The sequence below is a fragment of the Carettochelys insculpta genome, chromosome 14 (assembly GCF_033958435.1).
Source record: "Carettochelys insculpta isolate YL-2023 chromosome 14, ASM3395843v1, whole genome shotgun sequence".
NCBI classification, from domain to species: domain Eukaryota; kingdom Metazoa; phylum Chordata; order Testudines; family Carettochelyidae; genus Carettochelys; species Carettochelys insculpta.
This window is the reverse complement of record NC_134150.1, coordinates 42,806,554-42,828,211: the sequence shown is the minus strand read 5'-3', so window position 1 is coordinate 42,828,211 and position 21,658 is coordinate 42,806,554. Positions and strand designations below refer to the sequence as shown.

Genomic DNA, 21,658 nt, shown 5'->3' with positions numbered 1-21,658 from the left:
TAACATGAAGGGCAGAGTGTCTCTGCTCTGCACCCTCCAACCTCACAGGATTTGACCCTTTACCTCTGTTTGCTTCCTCCTCTGTAAAACTGGGTTAACACCCAACAGAATCAAGGCAAAAAGTAATATGCCCACATCTGTACAGAGCTTTGAAGATGAAAAGTGCAGTACAAGAATTATTGCGACGATCATTATTATTACCTGCATACTAGCTTTTGGGTGCAGGTCTGAGACACCCATCAAATTGCAAACATCTTCCACAGGCATGAGGTGTAATTATAGACCATAAAACTAGCAAGATTACAAGATGTGTCTTTGTAAGAGACGCTGACCTCCTGGCTCGTGACCAGGTAATACGCATCACCCCATAAAGTCTGGAGCTCAGTTTTACACATGTAATTTAGACATTGCCTACTTTTGTGTTGCTAGTGTCTGTCACTGCTGGGCCTGGCCTGCTGCTTCTTGACAGTGGATGGAGAAAGGACACCTGAAAGGACTAGGATGCCCAGTGACTAGCTCCCAAAGCTATCTGATCTGCTCTCCCAGTCTTATCATCACCTATGGTTTGAGTTTTTTAAAATATTTCTGTGTCTTGACAGGTGCACGTATCATGTGCCTGAGATATTGACCTCAAACTAAGCAGCTTTACAGCTGCTTTAATATTTAATATTAGTGTTAAATATGAGAGAGAACCAGGGCGGAACAATGACTGAGATAAAATAAAACTTCATGTCCTCAGGTGCCACAGTACTTCCTTAATGTGCCCTTTTCTGCGTAAACACTGCCCACACGGATGGGCCATTACCATTACTAGTTATATTTATTGTTATTTCACCCTTAGACATGAATTGATTTGGTTTATTTCCCGATGTTAACTTAACTTTCCCACAATATGTTTTTGTCAGTAAATTTCTTAATACACCAATTCTAATGAGCACTTTTCACCCCAAAGAGCTGGAAAATCTGCAGAGCGGAATACTTCTAAACCTTTGGATCAACTACAATATCAGCTTCCCAGGGCCGGGCCGGGGCTGTTTGTGCCCAGGCATGTTTTCTGGGGCCCAGCAACTTTATTTTTCCAAAGCATTTCCCTCTATGGCCCGGGACTCAGGCGTTCTTCCTCCTGATCGCTTTGAGAAACAGCCAAGCAGGGTCTGCCCAGAGTCTACGCTGCACTGGGGACTCGGCTCGTTTTCCGAGGCACAGGAAGCCCCAAGACTCAGGTTTCACAGGGGACAGCCTGACAACAGCCTCAGTCACAGTGCCCCGGGGCCAGGCCTGTGTGGCCCAGCTGCCTCCTCACCTGCGCGCCACTCCCAGGGCCCCAGCCCAGCTCTTGGGGCGGCTGGCAGAGGACAAGGAGCGGGGCACCTCGGATGCCCCTAGTGCCACTGCCTGCAGGTCCCAGGCCGGTTAACCGCCGGGGGAAGCGTCCCAGGTGGCCAGGGGCCTGGCAGCCAGGACTTCTCCATCCCCTGCGCTGAGCCCAGGGCCGGGCAGCGTCCCTGTATCCCTTGCAAAGGAGGCTCTGGATCAGCTGGTGGGGCTGCGGTGCCGGGGAGTCGGGCTCGGACCCCCACGTGGGCGGGAGGGGTGAGTGGGCCCTGCAATGTGGGGAGGGGACCCGGGGTTACCCTGGCAGCCCCGCGGCTGAGCCCCCCGCCCCCAGTACTCAGCGGCCGAGCCCCCCCTCTGCCTAGCGCCCCTCCGGCTGAGCCTCCCACCCCCCGGCACTCAGCGGCCGAGCCCCCCTCTGCCGAGCCCCCCGGCTGAGCCTCCCACCCCCCGGCACTCAGCGGCCGAGCCCCCCTCTGCCGAGCCCCCCGGCTGAGCCTCCCACCCCCCAGCACTCAGCGGCCGAGCCCCCCCCCCGCCGGCACTCACCGGCCGAGCCCAGCTCCCCGCGGGCGCTCACCGCCCCGTCCCGGTGCAGCAGGATGTCGGCCGTGCCCCGGATGCGGCCCGCCGGCCCCCGCCGCCCCGCCAGCCCGCGGCAGCACTGGTAGCACACGGCCCAGGCCTGCTCCTCGTTGAGGGGCTGCTCGTAGCACTTCAGCACCTCCTCCAGGGACAGCGCCCGCGGCTCGGGGGCCGCGCTGCCGCCCGCCTGCGCCATGCCGCCCCATCCGCCCCGCCGCCCCGGGCCCGGGCCGCGCCGCGCCGCCGCCGTCTCAGCCCCGCCGCCGGCCTCCGCCGGCCCGCAGCGCCCTGTGGAAGCCGCGGGCGGAGCCGAGGGCGGGCCGGGGCCGGGCCGGGCGGGGCGAGGCGAGCGCAGCGGCGGGTGCCGCGGTCTGGGCCAGCCCAGGAGGGCGCCCCCCTTCGGCGGGTCACCCCGGCTGCGGCTCCTAGAGCCGGGGCCTCTGGGGGTCCTAGCGCTCGGCCTGCAAAGGGCTACAGTAGCGGGTCCCAGCCTGGCCTCTGGTGCGGACCCCCAATCGTTCACTGACCCCCCCATCGCCCCCAATCGTTCACAGAGCCCCTAATCACCCCCAATCATTCGTGGACCCCCCAATCATTCACTGACCCCCATCACCCCCAATCGTTCACTGACCCCCCAATCGCCCCCAATCGTTCAGAGCCCCCAATCACTCCTCAATCGTTCACTGACCCCCTATCACCCCCCAATCGTTCACAGAACCCCCAATCACCCCCAATCATTCATGGACCTCCCAATCACCCCCCATCATTCACTGACCCCCAAGCATTCACAGAGCCCCCAATCACCCCCCCAATCATTCATGGACCCCCCCAACCACCCCCATTGTTCACTGACCCCCAAGCATTCACAGAGCCCCCAATCACCCCCCCAATCATTCATGGACCCCCCCAACCACCCCCATTGTTCACTGACCCCCAATCGTCCCCAGTCATTCACAGAGCCCCCAATCACTCCCCCAGTCATTCATGGACTCCCAATCGTTCACTGATCCCCAATCACCCCCCAATCATTCACTGACCCCCCAATCGCCCCAATCGTTCAGAGCCCCCAATCATTCACTGACCCCCAATCACCCCCAATCATTCACAGACCCCAACGGAAGCCAAGTGTAGGTGCTGTGCCTACCTCATTGGATGGAGGGGAAAACCACAGGGTAGAGTGGCAGACAGCTGTATATGACAGTGCTGGAAGAGATTTAGTTTAAAATAACAATTGATTGTAACTTTGCAGTTTATTTAAAACTTATTGTCTATGATCAATACTGTGCCCCCAAGGCTCCGCAGACCCCCACTGGGAACCACTGGCCTAGGCACAAGTGAACAGCTGGAGCGCTGGAGTCAGCGGGCCCAGGTGTCCACAAGCACCATTAACACCCCCCTGTCGCTGGTGTATCCATTCCTCCCGGAAGGGACAGTCTCTGAGGATGGGCAGCTCCTCAGACACTTCTGCGGATGTAGGACGGCTCAGCCCAAGGGCAGCAATTCAATCCCACCCTAGTCAATCCCTCTGAAGTATCCATGGCCAGGCCCAGACAATCCCCGTAAAGGCAGGGCCATAGTCTCTGCGGTAACTGTCCAAAACTGAGAGCACTCGGCAGCTGGCATCCCAGAAGCGCAGCAGCAGCAGCCCACAGCAGTCAGAACTGCAGGGGTATCATTCCCAACTAGGAATTTGGCTGGGACTTAATTCCAAGAACACTCACAGGTCTGGGCCTCTGTTTTGCTTTCCACCTGAAAGCTGCACCTTGATGTGCCCTCCTCCCCCCACCTCCTGGGACACTGCTATTTTTAAGTGGCGCAGAGGAAACAGTGACTATGGAGTCACCAGCCCCCGCCCCCCCTTCCTGCAGTTCAGCATCCTCCACCCCCAGGGCACAGCTCCTGGTTCAGTCCTGACTTGACTCATGGGTGTTACCTAGTCCAGGTAAGCCCCCTCAGATGAGGCCCCATGGAGCATCTGAGGAGCCAGTTTCCCCACCCAACTCCTCATGGTCCCCTGCCAGCCGCCCTGGGGAGTCCCAGTCCTCTTGGCCTGTTTCTACCCACCACAGCCACAAACACGCCTGAGGATGACTGGTTCCCCCTCTCATCTCTCCAAATGCCAGTGGTCTAGGAAAGGATATGGGTCAGGTCTAGTTCAGGGGGTGAATTATGATGCAATAAATAAAATGTTAAGTTTTTCATGTATTTTAGTTTTTAAAAAATTTAATGTTTTTTAAATTTGCCCCAATTTCATACAAAAATCAAATTCCAGCCCTGGTAGTTCGTATGAGGGCTCTGTCTGTGGGACCCACAAGAGGCCTCCAAGCAGGGCTGGAGCAAGAACTGTGCCCCTGCAGACACTTGGGTCAGTGGGGTACCAGTTTAATAACCTAGCACAGGGCACCAGAAATCCTAAGGGTGGCTCTGCTGGTACATGTAGATAATCTACTGACCCTGCGTGAGGGCAGGACATGATTTCTAGCACATGCTAGGGCACAGTACACAAACACTTGTCCTCTCCATTCAGAGGGATCTGAATACGGGTGAGAGATGGGCTGGGGACATCAACAACGTATTTGGACAGTACTCACAGCATTTTTGTTTTGGGGAAGGAAGAGTATAGTGAGCAAGGCTGGAAACAGGCCTGTTTGCAGAATAGTGCCATCCACACAAGCTTACTTTGCAACCCTGGAATTCACAAACAAAGAACATGGGATTATCAGTGGGGTTATTCAAATGTGCAGCCTCAGGGACCCAGACATGTTGGGGGGGGGACATGAGCCCCCATTAATCCCAGCCGATTATGAACTGGCTCCAAGAGTGCTGCAAATCAAGGCTCAGAGGGGTAGCTGTGTTAGTCTGTATCATTGCAAAGCAAAGCAAAGCAAGCAGTCCTGTACCACCTCACAGACTAACAATATTAATTATTAGGTGATGAGCAGAAGCTTTTGCTCTTTACTTAATAATACTGTCAGCCTGCTTTGTTTTGTGGCTCAAGGCTGTTATTGCTATTACTAGTAATTTAGCTGATTTCCCTCTCCCCGGCCCCAATTAGCACTTTCTCCCTCTGGTCTCTTTCTGGTAACTGAATCCCTTTGTGACTGTCCAACACGCTGCTGATGGACTGCATGGATCTCTAGAGAAGGGATGCCCAGCACGGCAGCTAAATGAAATTTGGCTCTGGGAGTGTAGGGAGTAGAAAACTCACCATATTTACAGTACAAATACTGTGCTCAGTGGGAGTGCTCCAGTGTCCCCAAGGAAACAAAAGCAAACATCATTTTACACTTCTGCCACACCCTATAGGGCGTAGACACTCTATTCCCAACTTGTGTGCTGTGTCCGTCTTTAACTTGATTGCTCATAAGGGTTTTAAAGGTGTCTTTTCTTTCCCTGGGGCCATATGTGGGCATCGGGCTTTACAGACAAAAGACAATAGGGCCAAATTCTGCTCTCATTTACACCAGCTTACATCCAGAGTACCATGGGGACATTCACCACTGGGGACACCAATGCGAGTGAAGAATGGGGCTCAGGTCTCTGGCCCCGAAGTTCACAACTCCACTTACACCCAGAGGTGGAGTAAGAAGGGATCATGACAGATGCTGCGGTGGAGTAGGGAGAACTAAGCAGTGCATGTTATCCGGGCGGCAAAGCACATATGACAAGGGTTATAGGCTCCCCGCATCCACCCCCATACTCTGAGGTGAAGATTCAGGGTTCCTAGCCGTGGAAAGGAGTGAGTTTGAGAGGAAAATCAAAGATGCAAAGGAGGCTGCAATACCACCAAGGTTTTGTCCAGTATACAGCTTCTCTTGCTTGGGGGCACGTACCACTGCTGTTACATGCTGTGATTTCCAACCCCCTCCCAGTTTTAGTGTGTTTAGCCTCTCAGCACCCTGTGGTGTAGGGATGATACTCACTCAAGCTTACAGAGGGAACGCCAGGCCCAGAGAGGGTAAGTGAGCTGCTTAGGGTCCCACGGACATCGACAGCAGAGCAAGCACTTCAACATTGTTCCCCCACGCCTTAGGCAAGTTACCATCCACTGGACCATCCCGATCCAATCATGCCTCTGGGGTGATATTTAAAGAACAAGAAATTGTTTGAGATCTTCTGCTTGCTCCAGGAAGAAGTATTCTCCCCATTTAGTGCACCAGGGAGAGCCACTGTGAACCCAAAGACGTGCTTGACCACAACCGCTCTGCTCTGGCAGGCCAGAAATGCTTGGCTGGCTCTGCGGCTCTCGGGTTGCAGTGAGTTCTCTCCCTGCTTCAGGGAGCAGTTCCCTCTAGAGCTGCACCTGCTGACAACAGGGCTGGACTGGGCTCAGGGAACAGAGGCCCACCAGGGCACACTGGTCATTCAGCAGGGTGGCTGCCAGCGGCTCCTCAGGACCAAAGGCAATCCCTGCCTGGTGCAAGGCCGCACAGGATCGGGACCCACAGCAGGTGTCAGGAAGAGCTTTCATTTTGCTCTCATGCACCAGCATCCCCTGAGAACTGGCACCCACAGTCTGGAATGTGGCTCAGTCCCTCCCCCCAAATGTTTTCTAGAGCTGGGCTGATTGTAGATTGGTAATTATATGCATGTTAATTACCAGATAGCACCTTCAAATTGACTCAGTGCTTGTAACAGAAAGGCCCTGCTCTGGAGAGCTTGCAGCCTTATTACCGGGCTGGAGTGCTTAGAACCAATAAAGCAAGCACCTGAGCCAGGGGGTCTGAGCCAGCGTGTCTGGGTCCCATTCTAATGGGCTCACCAAGACTCAGTCCTGCTAATGGGTGGGAGGAAAAGGGGCAGTTGCCCCAGGGCCTGACATTTCACAGAGGGGGTTGGAGCTCTGGGCCCTTTGAAATGCTGCAGCAGTGCTGTGTCCCCGCTCCACAAGTGGCTCTGAAGAAGCATGGGGGGGCCCCCATTTCTAACTGCCCTAAGCTCTCCTCCTTCCACCCCTGGCTCCCCTCCCACCTGGCCCCCATAGATGTTCGCCCTGCTGCCAAGACTCATGGTGGCTCTGAGCCCCAGCCCCACTGCCCAGGGCTAAGGTCACGTCTCCCCCCCCGAGGGCAGAAGCTCTTAGGCTTCGGCTTTTGCTGTCACCTGCAAGTCACCAGGGCCTGTCCAGGGTTAGTCTTGGGGCTCCCTTCCTGGGGTCCCATAGTGATGTCAGTTGCCAGCAAGGGGTCACTGTGCCCTGGAGTTTGGGTGAAAGGGGAAGGGGTGGAAGCTCATGGCTGAAGGAGAATACTTGACTGTCCACTTTTCAAAGTCAAGCTTCTAGATCGCTCCAGCATAAACATTCACTTCGGCAGGTCGAAGGTTGAGGAGAGCAACAGACTGAAGAGAGGCGGCGAGCAGACTCGACATGGGAGTTCCCAGCTTGCGGGGCTTGGTGAGAGATGGAAGGGACACATGGGTGAGGGAGGGACACGAAAGCGGGGTTGAGGCTGCCATCCACAATGGTATGGGGCCTGGTGCTCTGGGAGACATGAGCAACCCCCAGGTGAGAGTGACTGCAAGGGGAGGGACCTGCAAGCACGCAGTCTGCATCGGAGGCACAGTACAATGGAGAGCTAGCAAAAAGACTCGGAAGGGGGAGGGTGGAGGCTAATCCAGTGGAAACGATGGCTCAGAAAGCTGAGGGAGGACTGCAGCCAGCCGAGGCTATCATCAACACAGCCCCACAGGAGGAGAGGACAGCTCAGCACACAGGAGGGTAGGGCTGGAAGGGACCTCAGGAGGTCCAGTCACCTGCGCTCAAGGCAGGACTAAGTAATAATGAAACCATCCTGACAGATGTTTGTCTAACCAGTTCTTAAAAGCCTGCCGTGCCAGAGATTCCACAACCTCCTTAGTGATTAACCACTCTACCCTGACAGGCAGGAGATTTTTCTTAATGTCCTTCCAGGGCCACCCTGGCTGTGCCTTAAGCCCCTTGCTTCTTTTCCGTCCTCAGTCCTATGCACCCCACCACAGAAAGGCTCAGCTCTGGGGCTGAGCCTAGCCCTCCCCATACAGGAGCGGTGTTTGGGTTCGTGTTTATCCTGTAAATACACTTCTTGATGGGTTGTTTTAGTAATGACCTTCGTTAGAAGGTGAACCCTGAGCTTGTTGCCTGTTGCAGAACAGACAGGAATGTGAATGAGACAAGAGGAGAAGGGTGCAGGTGTTTCCTGCTTTCAGTCTTGTTTGCACACAGGCCAGCTAGCACCCTCCGGGAATAGAGCCACGAGGCAGGGAGAGGAGGAGGACGCCACAAGGAGATGCCTTCGCACCAAACTCCACAGAATCTATCGCGATGAACAGCAAGAGGTTGAATGACAAAGGACACCCACCTAGTTTGGGTGAATCCACAATTAATACACAGCCAAGAAACAATTATATCCACCCTCTCGACAGCCTAACTAATAACTCCGGGTGTGGAGGTGAGGGTAGGCGAGTTCTAAAGCAAAAACAAGAAGGAAAAAGGAGCGATGAGGAAAAATCGAAGTGCTGTGCAGGTGGGAAGTATTAGCATGTCACACTGCTGTCTATCTCAGGCTCCTGAAGCATCGTTCAGACATTACACTCATGCTCACAGCACCCCTCTGGGGTAGCTACATCCTGTTTGAGCTATTTCACAAACTGAGAAACTATGGGACTGAAAGGTTATATAGTTGACAGTAAGACTATAGCAGCCATGAATAGAACCCAGGAGTCCTGATGCATGCATAGGCCTAGCACTGACCATTAGACATAGGTAGTTGTGCAAGAGGTTGAATGCTTTGTATATTGTTTATTTTGAATAAATAAATTAATTGTGAGTATCTTTATGTGCAGGTTATGCCTATGGACCACATTAAATCAACATGCTCACATAAGGAGACTGTTTCTGGTTAAAATTCAGATATTCATATACTCTTACCAGTGGTACTAATACATCTGAGAGCATCAAAATGGAAAATATGTTACAGGTCTGGTTTGCTTTTTATTTCTGCTGCTTGTTTAGTTTTGCACATGATTGGAACTGACAAAGAAACAAGACTACAGGAGTCAATTCTTCTTTCATCCACAGACAGTTTCACTTTCTGGTTCCCTTGCACGACTGTTCACCTGCAGACATGGCAAGGCAAATTATTGCTTTAAAATCAAACCACTCCCATTTTCACTTAAAGAAAAACAATGACAACATTGTAGCAAATCAATGGATGCCACTGCCATACCAGGTAAACATGCCCGCCCAGGCCTAGAACCCAAAACACAGGCCGCTAGCACAGGATTTAAGTGAAACCTTCTTTAGTGGATAAGACTAATAGCTTTTCTGATTCTCTCTCTGGTCCATGGAGAGCAACCCAAGATCATGGCCACACTCCTGTACTAATTACACCTCTACAGCCAAAATCTGCAGCCCTACAAGCTCAAACAATGGACCCTGATTACCCTACAACTGTGACCTTTATTCCCATTAACGTGCGTCAGTTGCCTGAGGTCAATACTGCACATTCGATGGCAGGACGGAGTTACGAACCTGAAAGTCCAGCACAGAGCAGGAACCACGAGCACTGAAGCCATGATTCTGAAAGCCCAGCTACGCTGGACAGGGCACATCATACGAATGGAGGAGTCGAGAATCCCTAAGCAACTCCTCTATGGTGAACTCTCCCAGGGCCAAAGGAATCAAGGCAGGCCTTGCAAGAGGTATAAGGACTGCGTGAAGGACAGCATTGCTCATGCTGGTTGAAAACCAGATCAGCCAGAGCAGCAAGCAAAAGACCGAACAGGCTGGCGTGCTCTCGTACGACACACTTATGGCGTGCTCTCGTATGACAACTTTAAAGAGCAGCGACACGTACGCCTCATTGATGTTCATGAAAGGAAGAAAGCAACAGCAGCAGCCGCATGAACAGAGCCAGGACATTTCCCTTGCCCCATGCCGTACAAAGCTTGGTCTCCTCAGCCACATGCGAATCCACAACCGACGAGCCTGTGCAAGCTCAAGATGTCATTGTCCAATGCAACGGACTACCTACTACCACCTGCAGTACACACATACCTGACAGATGCGGCCAAGCTGGCTCCTTAAACCATTGTCTCTCATGTAGCTGAGGTAGGCTGTAAGAGTGCACTCCACCACAGAGGGCTAGCCAGCGTGTTCTGCGGCCCATCGGGGACGAAATGTTTCATAGGCTGAAGTGTAAATGACTTGACAAGATATAAAGCTGGGGAAAAACAGACCCAGAGAATATCACTCCAATAGACTTAAGGAACTGTGACCATCAGAGCTTTATTGTCGCACTTTTCTATAGGGCCAGGCCTGGAGTTTCCATTCACCCCAGCATTACATCTGCTTAAGTCTACCGATTTCTGTCTGACTTACACTAGCATAAGGCTACATTTACACCGCCAGATAAATTTGACTTTATTAACTTCAATCTTATAACTCTGGGTTTTATACATTTGATTTTGAGTCTCCTCACTTCCCCCCAAAATCCACACAAAGTCGAGTTAGTGCTGCTACACTGGATGGTGAAACATTGACTATTTCAGCAGTGCACTGGGGGAACATATCCTACAGTTCCCTCAGCACTGCATTCTGCGCTCTCCCCTCAGGCCCTGCTGCACCCCCACTGCTTGCAGAGCTCACCCTGCTGCCTGGTTCCTGGACCCCGCAGCTTGGGGGACCCAGGAAACTGACCAGTGCTACTGCAGCCGGCTCGCAGCAGTCGGGAGCCAGGTGCAGCGGGGAGCCAGGTGCTGTACTGGTCAGTTTCCTGGCTCCTGTGAGTGGTGGGGAGCCAGGTGTAGCAGCACCAATCAGCTTCTGGAGGCTAATGAATTCGATTCAAAGACATGGCACTTCCACACCAGCCTTCACTCGAACCGTTAAATTCAAACTTGACACTACATCTACCCGGTTTCAACGATGTTATGCTATCCATGTTAGTGCTCCCAAAATCAAGCTAATGCTATTCACAGTGAAGACAGTCACTTGGTACAATGGAGCTAACTGCCTGAAATTTCAATTTATCTCGTAGCGTAGACATTGCCTCAGTGAAGGGCGAATCAGGCCTTATTGCCCACACATAGAAAAGCTGATATCTAAATTTCTACTGATGATCACAAAATGATTTAAGAGACACACTGACTGGGACAGATTTCATTTGGGGGTGCAGTGCCAAGGTATTTAATTTGAAGAACATAAAAAAGAAGTCCCATTTTCTTTCTAGATTCTTTTTCATTAATATTTTAATTAAAATCCATCCTCTGAACAGACTGCATTGACTCAGAGTGCCTTGCAAATAGTGTGCCAGATTATATATAGCCAGCGGTGCTAACTGCAACCTACTAAGCCTGTGAAGTTGTAGAAATCTGTCAGTAGTATTAAAACAGAAAAATCTATTCTTAGACTGACAGCTTCCGTGTATAAAGAACAAATGTAGTACAAATGTTAGGCAGTTACACTGACAACCTGCTAAATGTAGGATATTGGTGCAGAGCTATCTGCCACAGAACCATAAACATAGAAATGACCTTGTCCATCCCATGCAATCCAGCTTCCTGTCCTGGCCAATGCAGAACTGGTCCCTACAGTTTGTTTTCTAGTAATTTCTCCCATCTAGCTTTAAAAATCACTGCTGCTTCCCTGGGCAAACTATTCCACAGTCAGAGGAAAAAATCCTGCCCCCTCCTCCATTGCTGCAGAGGGTCCCAGCTTCAGCACGCTCAGGCTATGTCTACACTCAAGAGTTTTGTTGACAAAACCCATGGAGCGTCCACATTCCCAAGGTGTTCTGTCGACAGTAAATCAACAGAACGTGGCACTTCTGTCGACAGCATTCTGCCGCTCCCCCTTGAGGAAATTCTGTCTGCAGAAAGCTGGTCTGGACATTCTGGGGGGCCCTGTGTTGACAGACAGAGCTTCCAGGACAGCGAGCAGCCCTGTCTGCTGTGCTTCCGGTTGGCTGTTCTGTTGAGAGAGTGTCCAGGGAGTCTGGCCACTCTCTGTCGACTGAATGGATCCCCTTAGGAGTCTGTCTGCGATCTGTCAACAGATAAGCTCTAGTGTGGACATAGCCTCAGTGCAGCTCTGCGGCCTCCAGGGGGCACAGAATTTGGGGACCTTCCACAAGGAGACTGAACCACTATCACGGCCCCCTGCATGTCAGTATGCCACAGGGCTCAAGGGTGGGTTAGAGGTCCACAGAACAGTTAGCAATTGCTCTAGCAGAACTGGGATCAGGGGCCATCAGAGAACAGTGTTCTAGGGAAGGTTCCTTTTCTCCCAAACTTCCTCAGAGTGACCTTTGATCAAACAGTTGGCAGGAGGGAGAATGTAGCCACTGATGAGCTCACAGACAGATATTCAGCTCCAATTATTCTTCCCTTAATTTCATCCCATCCGCCTTGTTCTATCCCTTTGTACTGGGCTAAAGAATTCCTTCCCTCCCTCCACGTTTACATCTTTCAGACAGCTGCAGGCAGTTATACCTGACCTAGCAATTGTCATGTAGCTAATCCATGCAAAGCTAGGTATTTGATTCTGCCCAGGTAAGTCAATCCTCACCAGCCCACAGTCATTTCTGTTCTCTCTAATCTGCCCTCCTGGATTTGGCAACCTTGATAACAATTCTTCTGATTTGTCAACCTTGATAACAATTTTTAGATCTCTGTGCTTTGTATATTGAGTCTGTTCTGTTATGGCTATGATCTGAAGAAGTGGGTCTGTCCCACCAAAGCTCATCACATAATAAATTGTTTTGTTAGTCTTTAAAGTGCTACTGGACGGCTTTTTTGGTTTTTCCTACATGTTTCTTGTAGTGACCCCAGCGTTGGACTCAAAATGCCACTCGCCATCTCCCCAGGAGAGATGAGAGGGATTGTCCATTGACTGTTCTATACTGTAATGTCTTTGCAGAGGTAGTTCAAGATTGCATCAGCCTTTTTTGCTGCCAAAGCATATTGCAAATTGAGCTCCACTTTGCTCCCCATTGCCAGCCCAGAGCTCTCAGGGATTACTCTTTCCCTGGTTTACTTAAAACCTCCCTTTTCAGTACTTGTCGACCATGATGATGAAGTACCTTCTCTGAAGGCCTCAGTCTGCCTTTAGCAAATGCAGCATTTTGCTCTACTTTTTTATATTTATTTGCTTATCTGCATATGCACCATCATCAGAGCTTATGGTATTTGCACAGCACTGAACAGTGCTGTCTGGTGAGCAGCACTTCCCGACTCCACAGAGGGTGCACCCTCCCACTGTATTCTTATGTGTCCCACCAAAAAAGGTGGCTTTTAAAATATTTCTTGGTGGTGGAGTGTTGGATTTAAAAAAGTCCCAAACCCAATCCAATAGATAACTCCAACCAGTCACCCTTAAGCCACAATTCTACAGAGAGTTACATGCAGGTGAACTTCTGTCTTGGGTTGAGTCCAATTAAGTCAACAGACTGCTTTGTGGACAGAGGCATTTTTCCATGCACAGCTCATTGCAAGATCTGGCTTTTAATTTTCTCCTCCCAAACATATACCGATTGCGTGCCTCTGATCCCATGTTCAGGAAACAAGAATGGCAGTACTAGTAAAGATCATCAATTATTTCATGCCTTAAGTTCCCACTCAGTCCTGCCCATGTCTGAAATCAACTCACACAAAGGCATGTGAGATTAGGTGGCATGACAGGATTACCTTAACATACACGTGAAAGCTTAGTCACCATAGTTCTGCCAATGCACCAGAACCAGCGTGCTACGGATGCCAATTTTGACTATCCATGCAGCCCTGCTGAGACATTTCAGCTCTGGCCTGCGGCACCCCCTGCTGTTGCAATCTTGAGACACTTCTGAATTGAAAATACCTTTTGCCCCAGACCAAGCTGTTTTTGTGATTGTGTACAAAAGGGGGAGGCCACACTTATTTTCCCTTTTGACCTCAGGCTTCCTGAGCTGACAAGCTAGCCAGCTACTCCCCTGCCCCATTGCCCAAGCCCCCAGCCCCGAGTTCACAGACTCTCCTGCCGAAGAACACTCTCCAGCCTTGTATGCTTCATTGCAGAGAAACATGCAATGCTATAGACCTGAGGCCTTCAAGCTGTGAGCCAAGTTAAACACACTCAGCAAGCTCCAGAGGTTATTGTTTTAAACCTCTCAATCCCCACCCACCTAACCAGCTTCAGAGTCTAAGTGGGCCAGTATGGCACTCACAAGGCTGATGAGCATTTAGACAGGTATTCTAGGCATTATAATCTAGTTCTTCCCAAACAATCCCATAGACAACACTGCGCAGTACTATCTTAATTTATCCAGGATCTTCAGCACACATGGTGGTGTAGAAGATGTAGAGGAACACTCTCTAAAGAATTAATTTATATTCTAGATATTAAACAATGAGCCTTGTCTTCAAGTTGAACAGGATTATAAAGAACAACAAGAAGTCTTGTGGCACCTTATAGACTAACAGATATTTTGGAGCATAAGCTTTCGTGGGCAAAGACCCGCTTCATCAGATGCATGGGGGGTGTTCAGAGGGGTATTTAAAGAGTGGGGTCCCAGAGGACACTCAGTGGCAGATTTAAGGGTGACAGTTCTGAAACAAAAAAATTTCAAAAATCAAGTGGAGAGAGAAATCTCTGAGCTGCAATTTATTTGCAAATTTGACTCCATTAACCATGGATTAAACAGAGACTGGGAGTGGCTCGCAGCTTACAAAGGCAGTTTCTCTGCTCTGGGTGCTAATATCTCCCCATCAGACTCTGACAAAGGCTCACATTCCCCATCTGATCTGACTTGTTTTTTCCTCTTTTGCTAAGTGCTGTTGATACTGGGCCATTTCCACCTGGCTGAATAGAACTTGTCAACTCTGGCCCTCCCTCTTACTGGGACCCCACTCTTTAAATACGCCTCTGAAACCACCCGCCCCCCATGCATCCGGTCTTTGTCAATGAAAGCTCATGCTCCAAAATATCTGTTAGTCTATAAGGTGCCACAAGACTTCTTGTTGTTCTCAAAGCTACAGACTAACACGGCAACCTCTCTGATACTTGTCAGGATCATAAAGAGTTTTCTCCTACACACAGCATTCTTAGGCATTACTGAGTAAGATGCTAGGGGAACAACAGGAAGAGAATTCCCCACATTCAATTCCAACAGGCCATTTTCTCAACCCATTCCTGTAAAAAGAAACAGGGTTGTTGCTTCATTTGAAATACCCCATGAATGTTAAATAGTAACAGAGAGGTAGCCATGTTAGTCTGCCCCGTGAAAGCTCATCATCTAATAAATTATTTTGTTGGTCTTTAAAGTGCTACATGACTGCTGTTTTCTTTTGCTATGAATGTTAATGTACTTGGGATGTACTGCCCTTGTGCTGCTCAGAAGGAGTTATTACACCTCCCTCTGTGGGATTGTTTTGCTAACAGATACTTATACAATCAACGCCATCAGCACACTTTAGGGTGGGATTTCACCTGACCCCCCAAATTTAATTTCTATAAGATTTCTGCTCCTGGAAAATCAAAGCATTGTGCTTTAACACCCTTATCATCTCCTGCCTGGAGAATTGTAGTGTTTGAGTCCAAGAATATCAGATTTTATTTCAAAGAGATACAGGCTTCAGATTATACCAAGGTTCAGGCAGGTGGTGGGGCAAGCTGTGTAGCTTCAAAGCTTGTTTCTTTCACCAGCACAAACTGGTTCAACAAAAGATGCCACATCACTCACCTTGTCACTCTTCCTGGCACCAATATGGCTAGATCTCCATGGAATCACTATGATTCCGTAAAACAAAACAGCAGAAATGTAGCACTTTAAAGATTAACAAAATGATTTACTTGGTGATGAGCTTCCATGGGACAGACTCACTTCATCAGATCAATCTAATTTCCAATTCAGACTGACATTTATAAGTACAGAGGACCCTACTGCAATTTTTTTTGGTCCTCTGTACTTATAAATAGCAACGAAGGGTCCTGTGGCACCTTATAGACAAACAGAAAAGTTTTGCTCAAAACTTTTCTGTTAGTCTGGATCTGTAACAGCAACGAAGGGTCCTGTGGCACCTTACAGACTAACAGGGCTACCCCTCTGATACTGTACTTATAAATGTCAGTCTGTATTGGAAATGAGATCGATCTGATGAAGTGAGTCTGTCCCACGAAAGCTCATCACCAAATAAATCATTTTGTTAGTCTTTAAAGGGCTACATGGCTGCTGTTTTGTTTCGTTGGGGTACAGACTCACACAGTTACCTCTCTGTTATGATTCAGTATAGAGAGCTACAAAGAAACCATAATTTCTAAAGTTTCTGTTTCAAATCAGGTTCAATGCAATAAATTCTGATGGCCTGATTGTCTGAGCAGTCTCACTGGTGTCAAACCCACAGAGCCAAGGTGGGAAACAAACTAATTTCTGCCCATAGTACATTTATAAAGGAAAAATATCCAAACAAGCACAACTCCAAATTGCACCTATTCTGTTAGCTCAAAGAGTGGCCTCATCTTTTAGGCTGGAAGAAATTGCTGGCTAACTCCAGACCAAGTGAGGTATTTCTGCTCTAGTGCATGTGAAGGCTAAACACAGCCCCACTGATCTTACTTACTAGAAGCCACTGCCTTCTGCCATGCACATGTTTTCTCCGTGTTTCTATGAGCTGCCTGCACTCCAAAAGAATTCCCATGGAGGATCCCACCAGAGGAGCCCTTGCAGAAGATGAAGCTCCAATAGCTTCCAGCACTTTCCCTACCTTAAATAATGAGCAATCCTGTAGCAATTTAACAGATTAACAAATTTAGTTAGTTAGTCTTTAAGGTGCTACAGGACTACTTGTTATTTGTATCAGAGGGATAGCCATGTTAGCATGTAGCTGCAAAAACAACGTATTGTGCCGCAGCATCACAAATAACAAGAACAATGAGCAGTCCTGGGGCACCTCTTAGACTAACAGATTTTCTGAAGCATAAGCGTTTGTGGGCAAAGACCCACTTCATCAGATGCATGATGCCCACAAACGCTTATGCTCCAAAAATCTGTTAGTCTAAGAGGTGCCCCAGGACTACTCATTGTTCTTGTTATTTGTGACGCTGCGGCCTAATATGATTATCCCTCTGAGACCATTTCCCACCTTGTTAATTACCCCGATGCGTTAGCCACACTCCTAACCTGATGGTTCTTTGCCACTGGGGGCATTTGCAGTTAAACGCTGTTCGGGACTGGTTCCCATTTGCCTGGGGTGGTTTCCCTAGCCATGCCAAAGCCAGCAGAGCCCTCTGTGGAAATACTTCAGGCTACTCAACGGGATTCCTCCCTTGATGTAATTCAAGCCATTTACCCCAGCTACCTCTGTCATAAATGCCTCTATACCTTGCACCCTACACCTTCAGACACCTCCCACACCCCAGGGCCACAGGTCCCCGTGGGCTGGTTCCTAAACTCCAACTCCACCCGCAAGGAGGCGCCTCCTCCCATGGCTGCCGAGGGGCGGATGCCTTCCTACCTAAGCGACCCCCCGAGACGTCGTCTTCTTGCTGGCGCCACCACCAAGATGGCGGAATCCAGGCCCGCCACGGCCACTACCAAGATGGCGACCAAAAACCGCCAGTAGGCGGCGCCGGACAGAGTCCTTTAGCCAATGTCTGGTGACGACCGCGAGGTGCTGTAGCCAATGAGAGCGCAGGGCGGGCTGCTTGTGTTGTGCGGCGGCTGAGGAGAAGGCGGTCGCGGTGCTGGGCCGCGCGGGGATGGCCGCCGGCCCGGGCGGGCGCAGGGGCAGCCGGGCTCTGTCGGAGCTGCTGGGTAGGTGGTTGCCCTGGCCCTTCCTGGGCGGTGGGCTCGGGACTGGAGGCGGCGGTGGGAGCCGGGGCTGGGCCTGGTGCTTCGCTGCGCTCGGGCCCCCCGTTCCTAACGGCCCGAGGCGCTGGAAATGAGCGGGGGGCGGGGCCTCCAGGAAGGGGCGGGGCGGGGCGGGGTGGGGTGTTGCGTTCTCCTCGGCCGGAAGCTGGATCCCCTGGGCCGAGCACGAGGGTCGGGGGGGGGGGCCCGAGGCAGCAGCAGCCGGGCTGTGCCGAGCGCCCCACGTGGTCCCGCGCCCGGGGGAGCTGGAGGGAACAGACCGAGCCCGCTGGCAGCTCCCTCTGGAAACACCCACGCAGCGCGCAGCGGCGGTCAGTGAAGCGAGCAGGATGCGAGGAATAACTAAAGGAGGGACAGAGAATAAGACGAAGAATATCTGACTTCCCCTGTGTAAAACTGTGGGGCGCCCACGTCTTGAGTGCTGCGCGCAGATGTGGTCTCCTCGCCTCAAAGAAGATGTACTGGCGTTAGAGAAGGTTCGGAAAAGGGCAACTAAAATGATTAAGGGTTTGGAACGGGTCCCATATGAGGAGAGGCTAGAGCGTGGGTGTCCAACCTTTTGGCTTGCCTGGGCCGCATTGAGTGAAGAGGAATTGTCTTGGGCCGCATATAAGACACATAATATAGTTAATGTATATAAATCACATAATAATGTTAAAAGCTTACGATCTTGTGGGGCCGCATTATTAGCTGTCCAGGGCCGCGGGTTGGACACGCCTGGGCTAGAGAGACTGGGACTTTTCAGTCTAGAAAAGAGGCGATTGAGGGGCGATGTGATAGAGGTGTATAAAATCATGAATGGTGTGGAGAAAGTGAATATTGAAGAGTTATTTACTTGTTTCCATAATAGAAGAACTAGAGGACACCAAATGAAATTAGTGGGTAGTAGGTTCAAAACTAATGAAAGGAAATTTTTCTTCACGCAGCGCACAGTCAACCTGTGGAATGCCTTACCAGAGGAGGCTGTGAAGGCCAGCACTCTAACAGAGTTTAAAAAAGAGCTTGATAAATTTTTGGAGGTTAGGTCCATAAATGGCTATTAGCCAAGGGTAAAGTATGGTACCCCTAGCCTTTAGTCAAAGGCTGGAGACAGATGGCAGGAGACAAATCGCTTGATCGTTGTCTTCGGTTCACCTGCTCTGGGGCACCTGGCACTGGCCACTGTTGGCAGACAGGATACTGGGCTGGATGGACCTTTGGTCTGACCCAGTAGGGCCATTCTTATATTCTTATGTCCCTGCATCCTCCCAGCGGGGGCGGCACTCCTGGTGCTGTCCTTGCAGCCTGGGGCAGGGTGTGACATCCCGGCTGTGCCCGGAGCCAGGGCTTCTGCTGTAGGGGTGGGCAGTGAGTCAGCAGCTCCGTGCGTTTTCTGGGGTGGAAACTGGGTGAAATTACCACCATTTTGTGTCAGAGAGGCAGCCCAGTTAGTCTGTATCTGCAAAAACAGCGGGAAGTCCTGTGGCACCTTATAGACTGACAGATATTTTGGAGCATGAGCTTTTGTGGGGAGAAACCTGCTTCCCTTGTTTGACAAAGCAGGTCTTTGCCCACGAAAGCTTATGCTCCAGAATATCCATTAGTCTATAAGGTGCCACAGGGCTTCTTGTTTATATTTGTGAACTCTGGTGGTTTTATGAGACTTGAAAGCAAAGTTATGTGGATATTGGTCCTCTTTCCATCTTGTCTTTGTCTGCATACCTGACTCTCCCTTTACCTCTCAGATGTTTGGTCCATCGTTTCTTTGCTCCTTACCTTGGCTGTTGCACCTTGCTCTTTTGTGGCCTTTGCTAGCCCCACTTCCCCACAACAGTCACGGAGGTAGTCATGTTAGTCTGTATCTTTGCAAAACAAAAAAGCAATCATGTAGCAATTTAAAGACTAACAAAATAATTTATCAGGTGATGAGCTTTTGTGGGGCAGACCCGCTTCCTCAGATCTGGTAATAGTTTGCTGAAAATGAACTGGTACGATGAATACGTAAGAGATGGAAAACATTTTCATTTTATTTCATTTTTTTTCTGTCTGTTATTTATTCATCATGCCAGTTCAATTTCAGCACTATTTCCAGCTCTGAAAGAGCGGGTCTGCTCCACAAAAGCTCATCACTTAATACATTATTTTGTTAGTCTTTAAAGTGCTACATGACTTTTTTTTTGTTTTTTTTGTTTTTTTTTTAAAATCTTCCCCTGAATGTACAGGATACTGCTTCCCAGTTCTTCATGTGTATCATGGACTAAACCACATTATGGCCCTCTTTTTAAAACATCTGTATTGGTTACTGATTCATTTTTAGTTAGTTCAAAGTAGCCCTAATAAGTTCTCTCAGTCTTGCTAAAGCTACTGAAAAAGTGTTTTTGTAGCATGTGGAACAACTTTCCTCATTAAAAGAATCCCTTGTATTCCTTGGTTTTGTTTCAGTTTTGGCATAATTGGCAATTTGTATATAGAACGGTCTGATTTAGGGAGGAGCCCTGGGGATCAGAAGGCAGACATTGGTAGAGCTGTGTGTAGCACTAGCCCACACTTTGTCTGGCTCTCATTAATTTTCAAGCCTTCTTTTTCATGAACACAATATTCATGCATTTTAGAAGTAGACAAAATGAGTTAAGAAAACATTGTTTATTTTTGTTTAAAAACATTTTTTAGCAGGGAGAGTCAAGAAACAGAAGTGCACATTTGAAAGTGGACAGGAGCTTCAGGAAGCAGCTGTTCACCTTCTGAGTTGCCATCAGAACTTGAATGCTCTCTTGTTGGAGGTATGGCAGTTCATAATTTTGAGTTTGCTGTGCATATTCTGTAAAACCGTCACTGAAGTTTTGTCTCTCTACAGATCTTTCTGAAATAGGTATAAGGTGCATGTATTATAAGAACAATATCTTCAGTAAGTGAACATGTAGGAAATACGTGTAAAAGAAAACTCATGAGATTACATTCATTCTTACAGTAATGTGGTATTATAGCCTGAAATGGGGTTAACATTGTACAGAGCTAATTCAGATTGGTCTTTTAGCTGGAATCATTACTTGATAACTTCATCACTCTGTCCGCAGCCCAAGCAGGGATGATGCATAGGGGTCCATGAGGGGTCACATACATCCCCTGCACCTGCCCCACTCCCCGCACTTACTGTCACTGGTGTGTTGCCTCTGGAGGAAGAGGCAAGTGGGAGCAGTGCAGGGGCAAGAAGGCAATGGAGGGGCTTGGTGCTGAGCTCATGGGAATAAGGGGACTTCGAAATAGGCAGGGTCCTTTCGAAAAGGAGCCCCGTCGGAAAGAGCCGCATGGCGGTGAGGCGCATCAACTTCGAAGTGCTGCAGCCGCCCGCATGCTAATGAAGCGCTGAATATGCATTTCAGCGCTTCATTAGTAAACTTCGAAATGGCCATTTGCGTGGCCATTTCGAAGTTTGGGGCTAGTATAGACGTAGCCCATATGTAATATAGTGATAATGATGCTGACTTCTTCTGTAAAGTGCTCTGAAGCCTACAGGTGAAAAGTGCTATGCGAGAGCTAGGTGGTGTGTTATTTAACATGGATTTTTTTTTTCTAGTTGCTTCCAGCATTTGGAATGCTGTAGCTGGAAGGTACCATATGCAAGGCAATATGTTTATATACTTGTGCAAAGAGAGATTTTAAAATACTTTGTTTCTAGGTGGAAAATTCCAGTGAATCAAATGCACAGGGTGGTCCAGAGCCACAGAATGCTTTTCCAGAATCATTTGTTGGTGAGTGTGAGTGAAGTAGTACCTGTTTGAGAACGATGGAAAATTGTTTGCCTGACTCGCTGAACTTCTACCTGTCACCTAGCTCTAATTTGTTGTTCTATTTGCTACTTTTGTTCTCAGAAATAAGTATACAGTTGCAAGTATATGTGCAGCCCAATGATTCTCTCTTTGGTAGAATGAGCACAGCAG

General features: G+C 49.5%; 2 protein-coding genes across 2 annotated transcripts in view; one reads left to right on the top strand and one right to left on the bottom strand.

The window, feature by feature from the left end:
- The window catches only part of SPIRE2 (spire type actin nucleation factor 2), a 47,640-nt gene extending 37,667 nt beyond the window's left edge, over positions 1-9,973 (bottom strand). The window contains exons 1-3 of the mRNA XM_075008468.1: positions 9,956-9,973; positions 4,512-4,608; positions 3,065-3,123 (exon numbers count right to left, since the gene is read on the bottom strand). The gene's annotated coding sequence lies outside the window, so the exon portion shown is untranslated. The remainder of the gene's footprint in view (positions 1-3,064; positions 3,124-4,511; positions 4,609-9,955) is intronic.
- Positions 9,974-17,629: 7,656 nt separating this feature from the next.
- The window catches only part of FANCA (FA complementation group A), a 56,762-nt gene continuing 52,733 nt past the window's right edge, over positions 17,630-21,658 (top strand). Inside the window, exon 1 of the mRNA XM_075009137.1 lies at positions 17,630-17,684. Within this exon, the coding sequence (XP_074865238.1) occupies positions 17,630-17,684 (55 nt within the window). The remainder of the gene's footprint in view (positions 17,685-21,658) is intronic.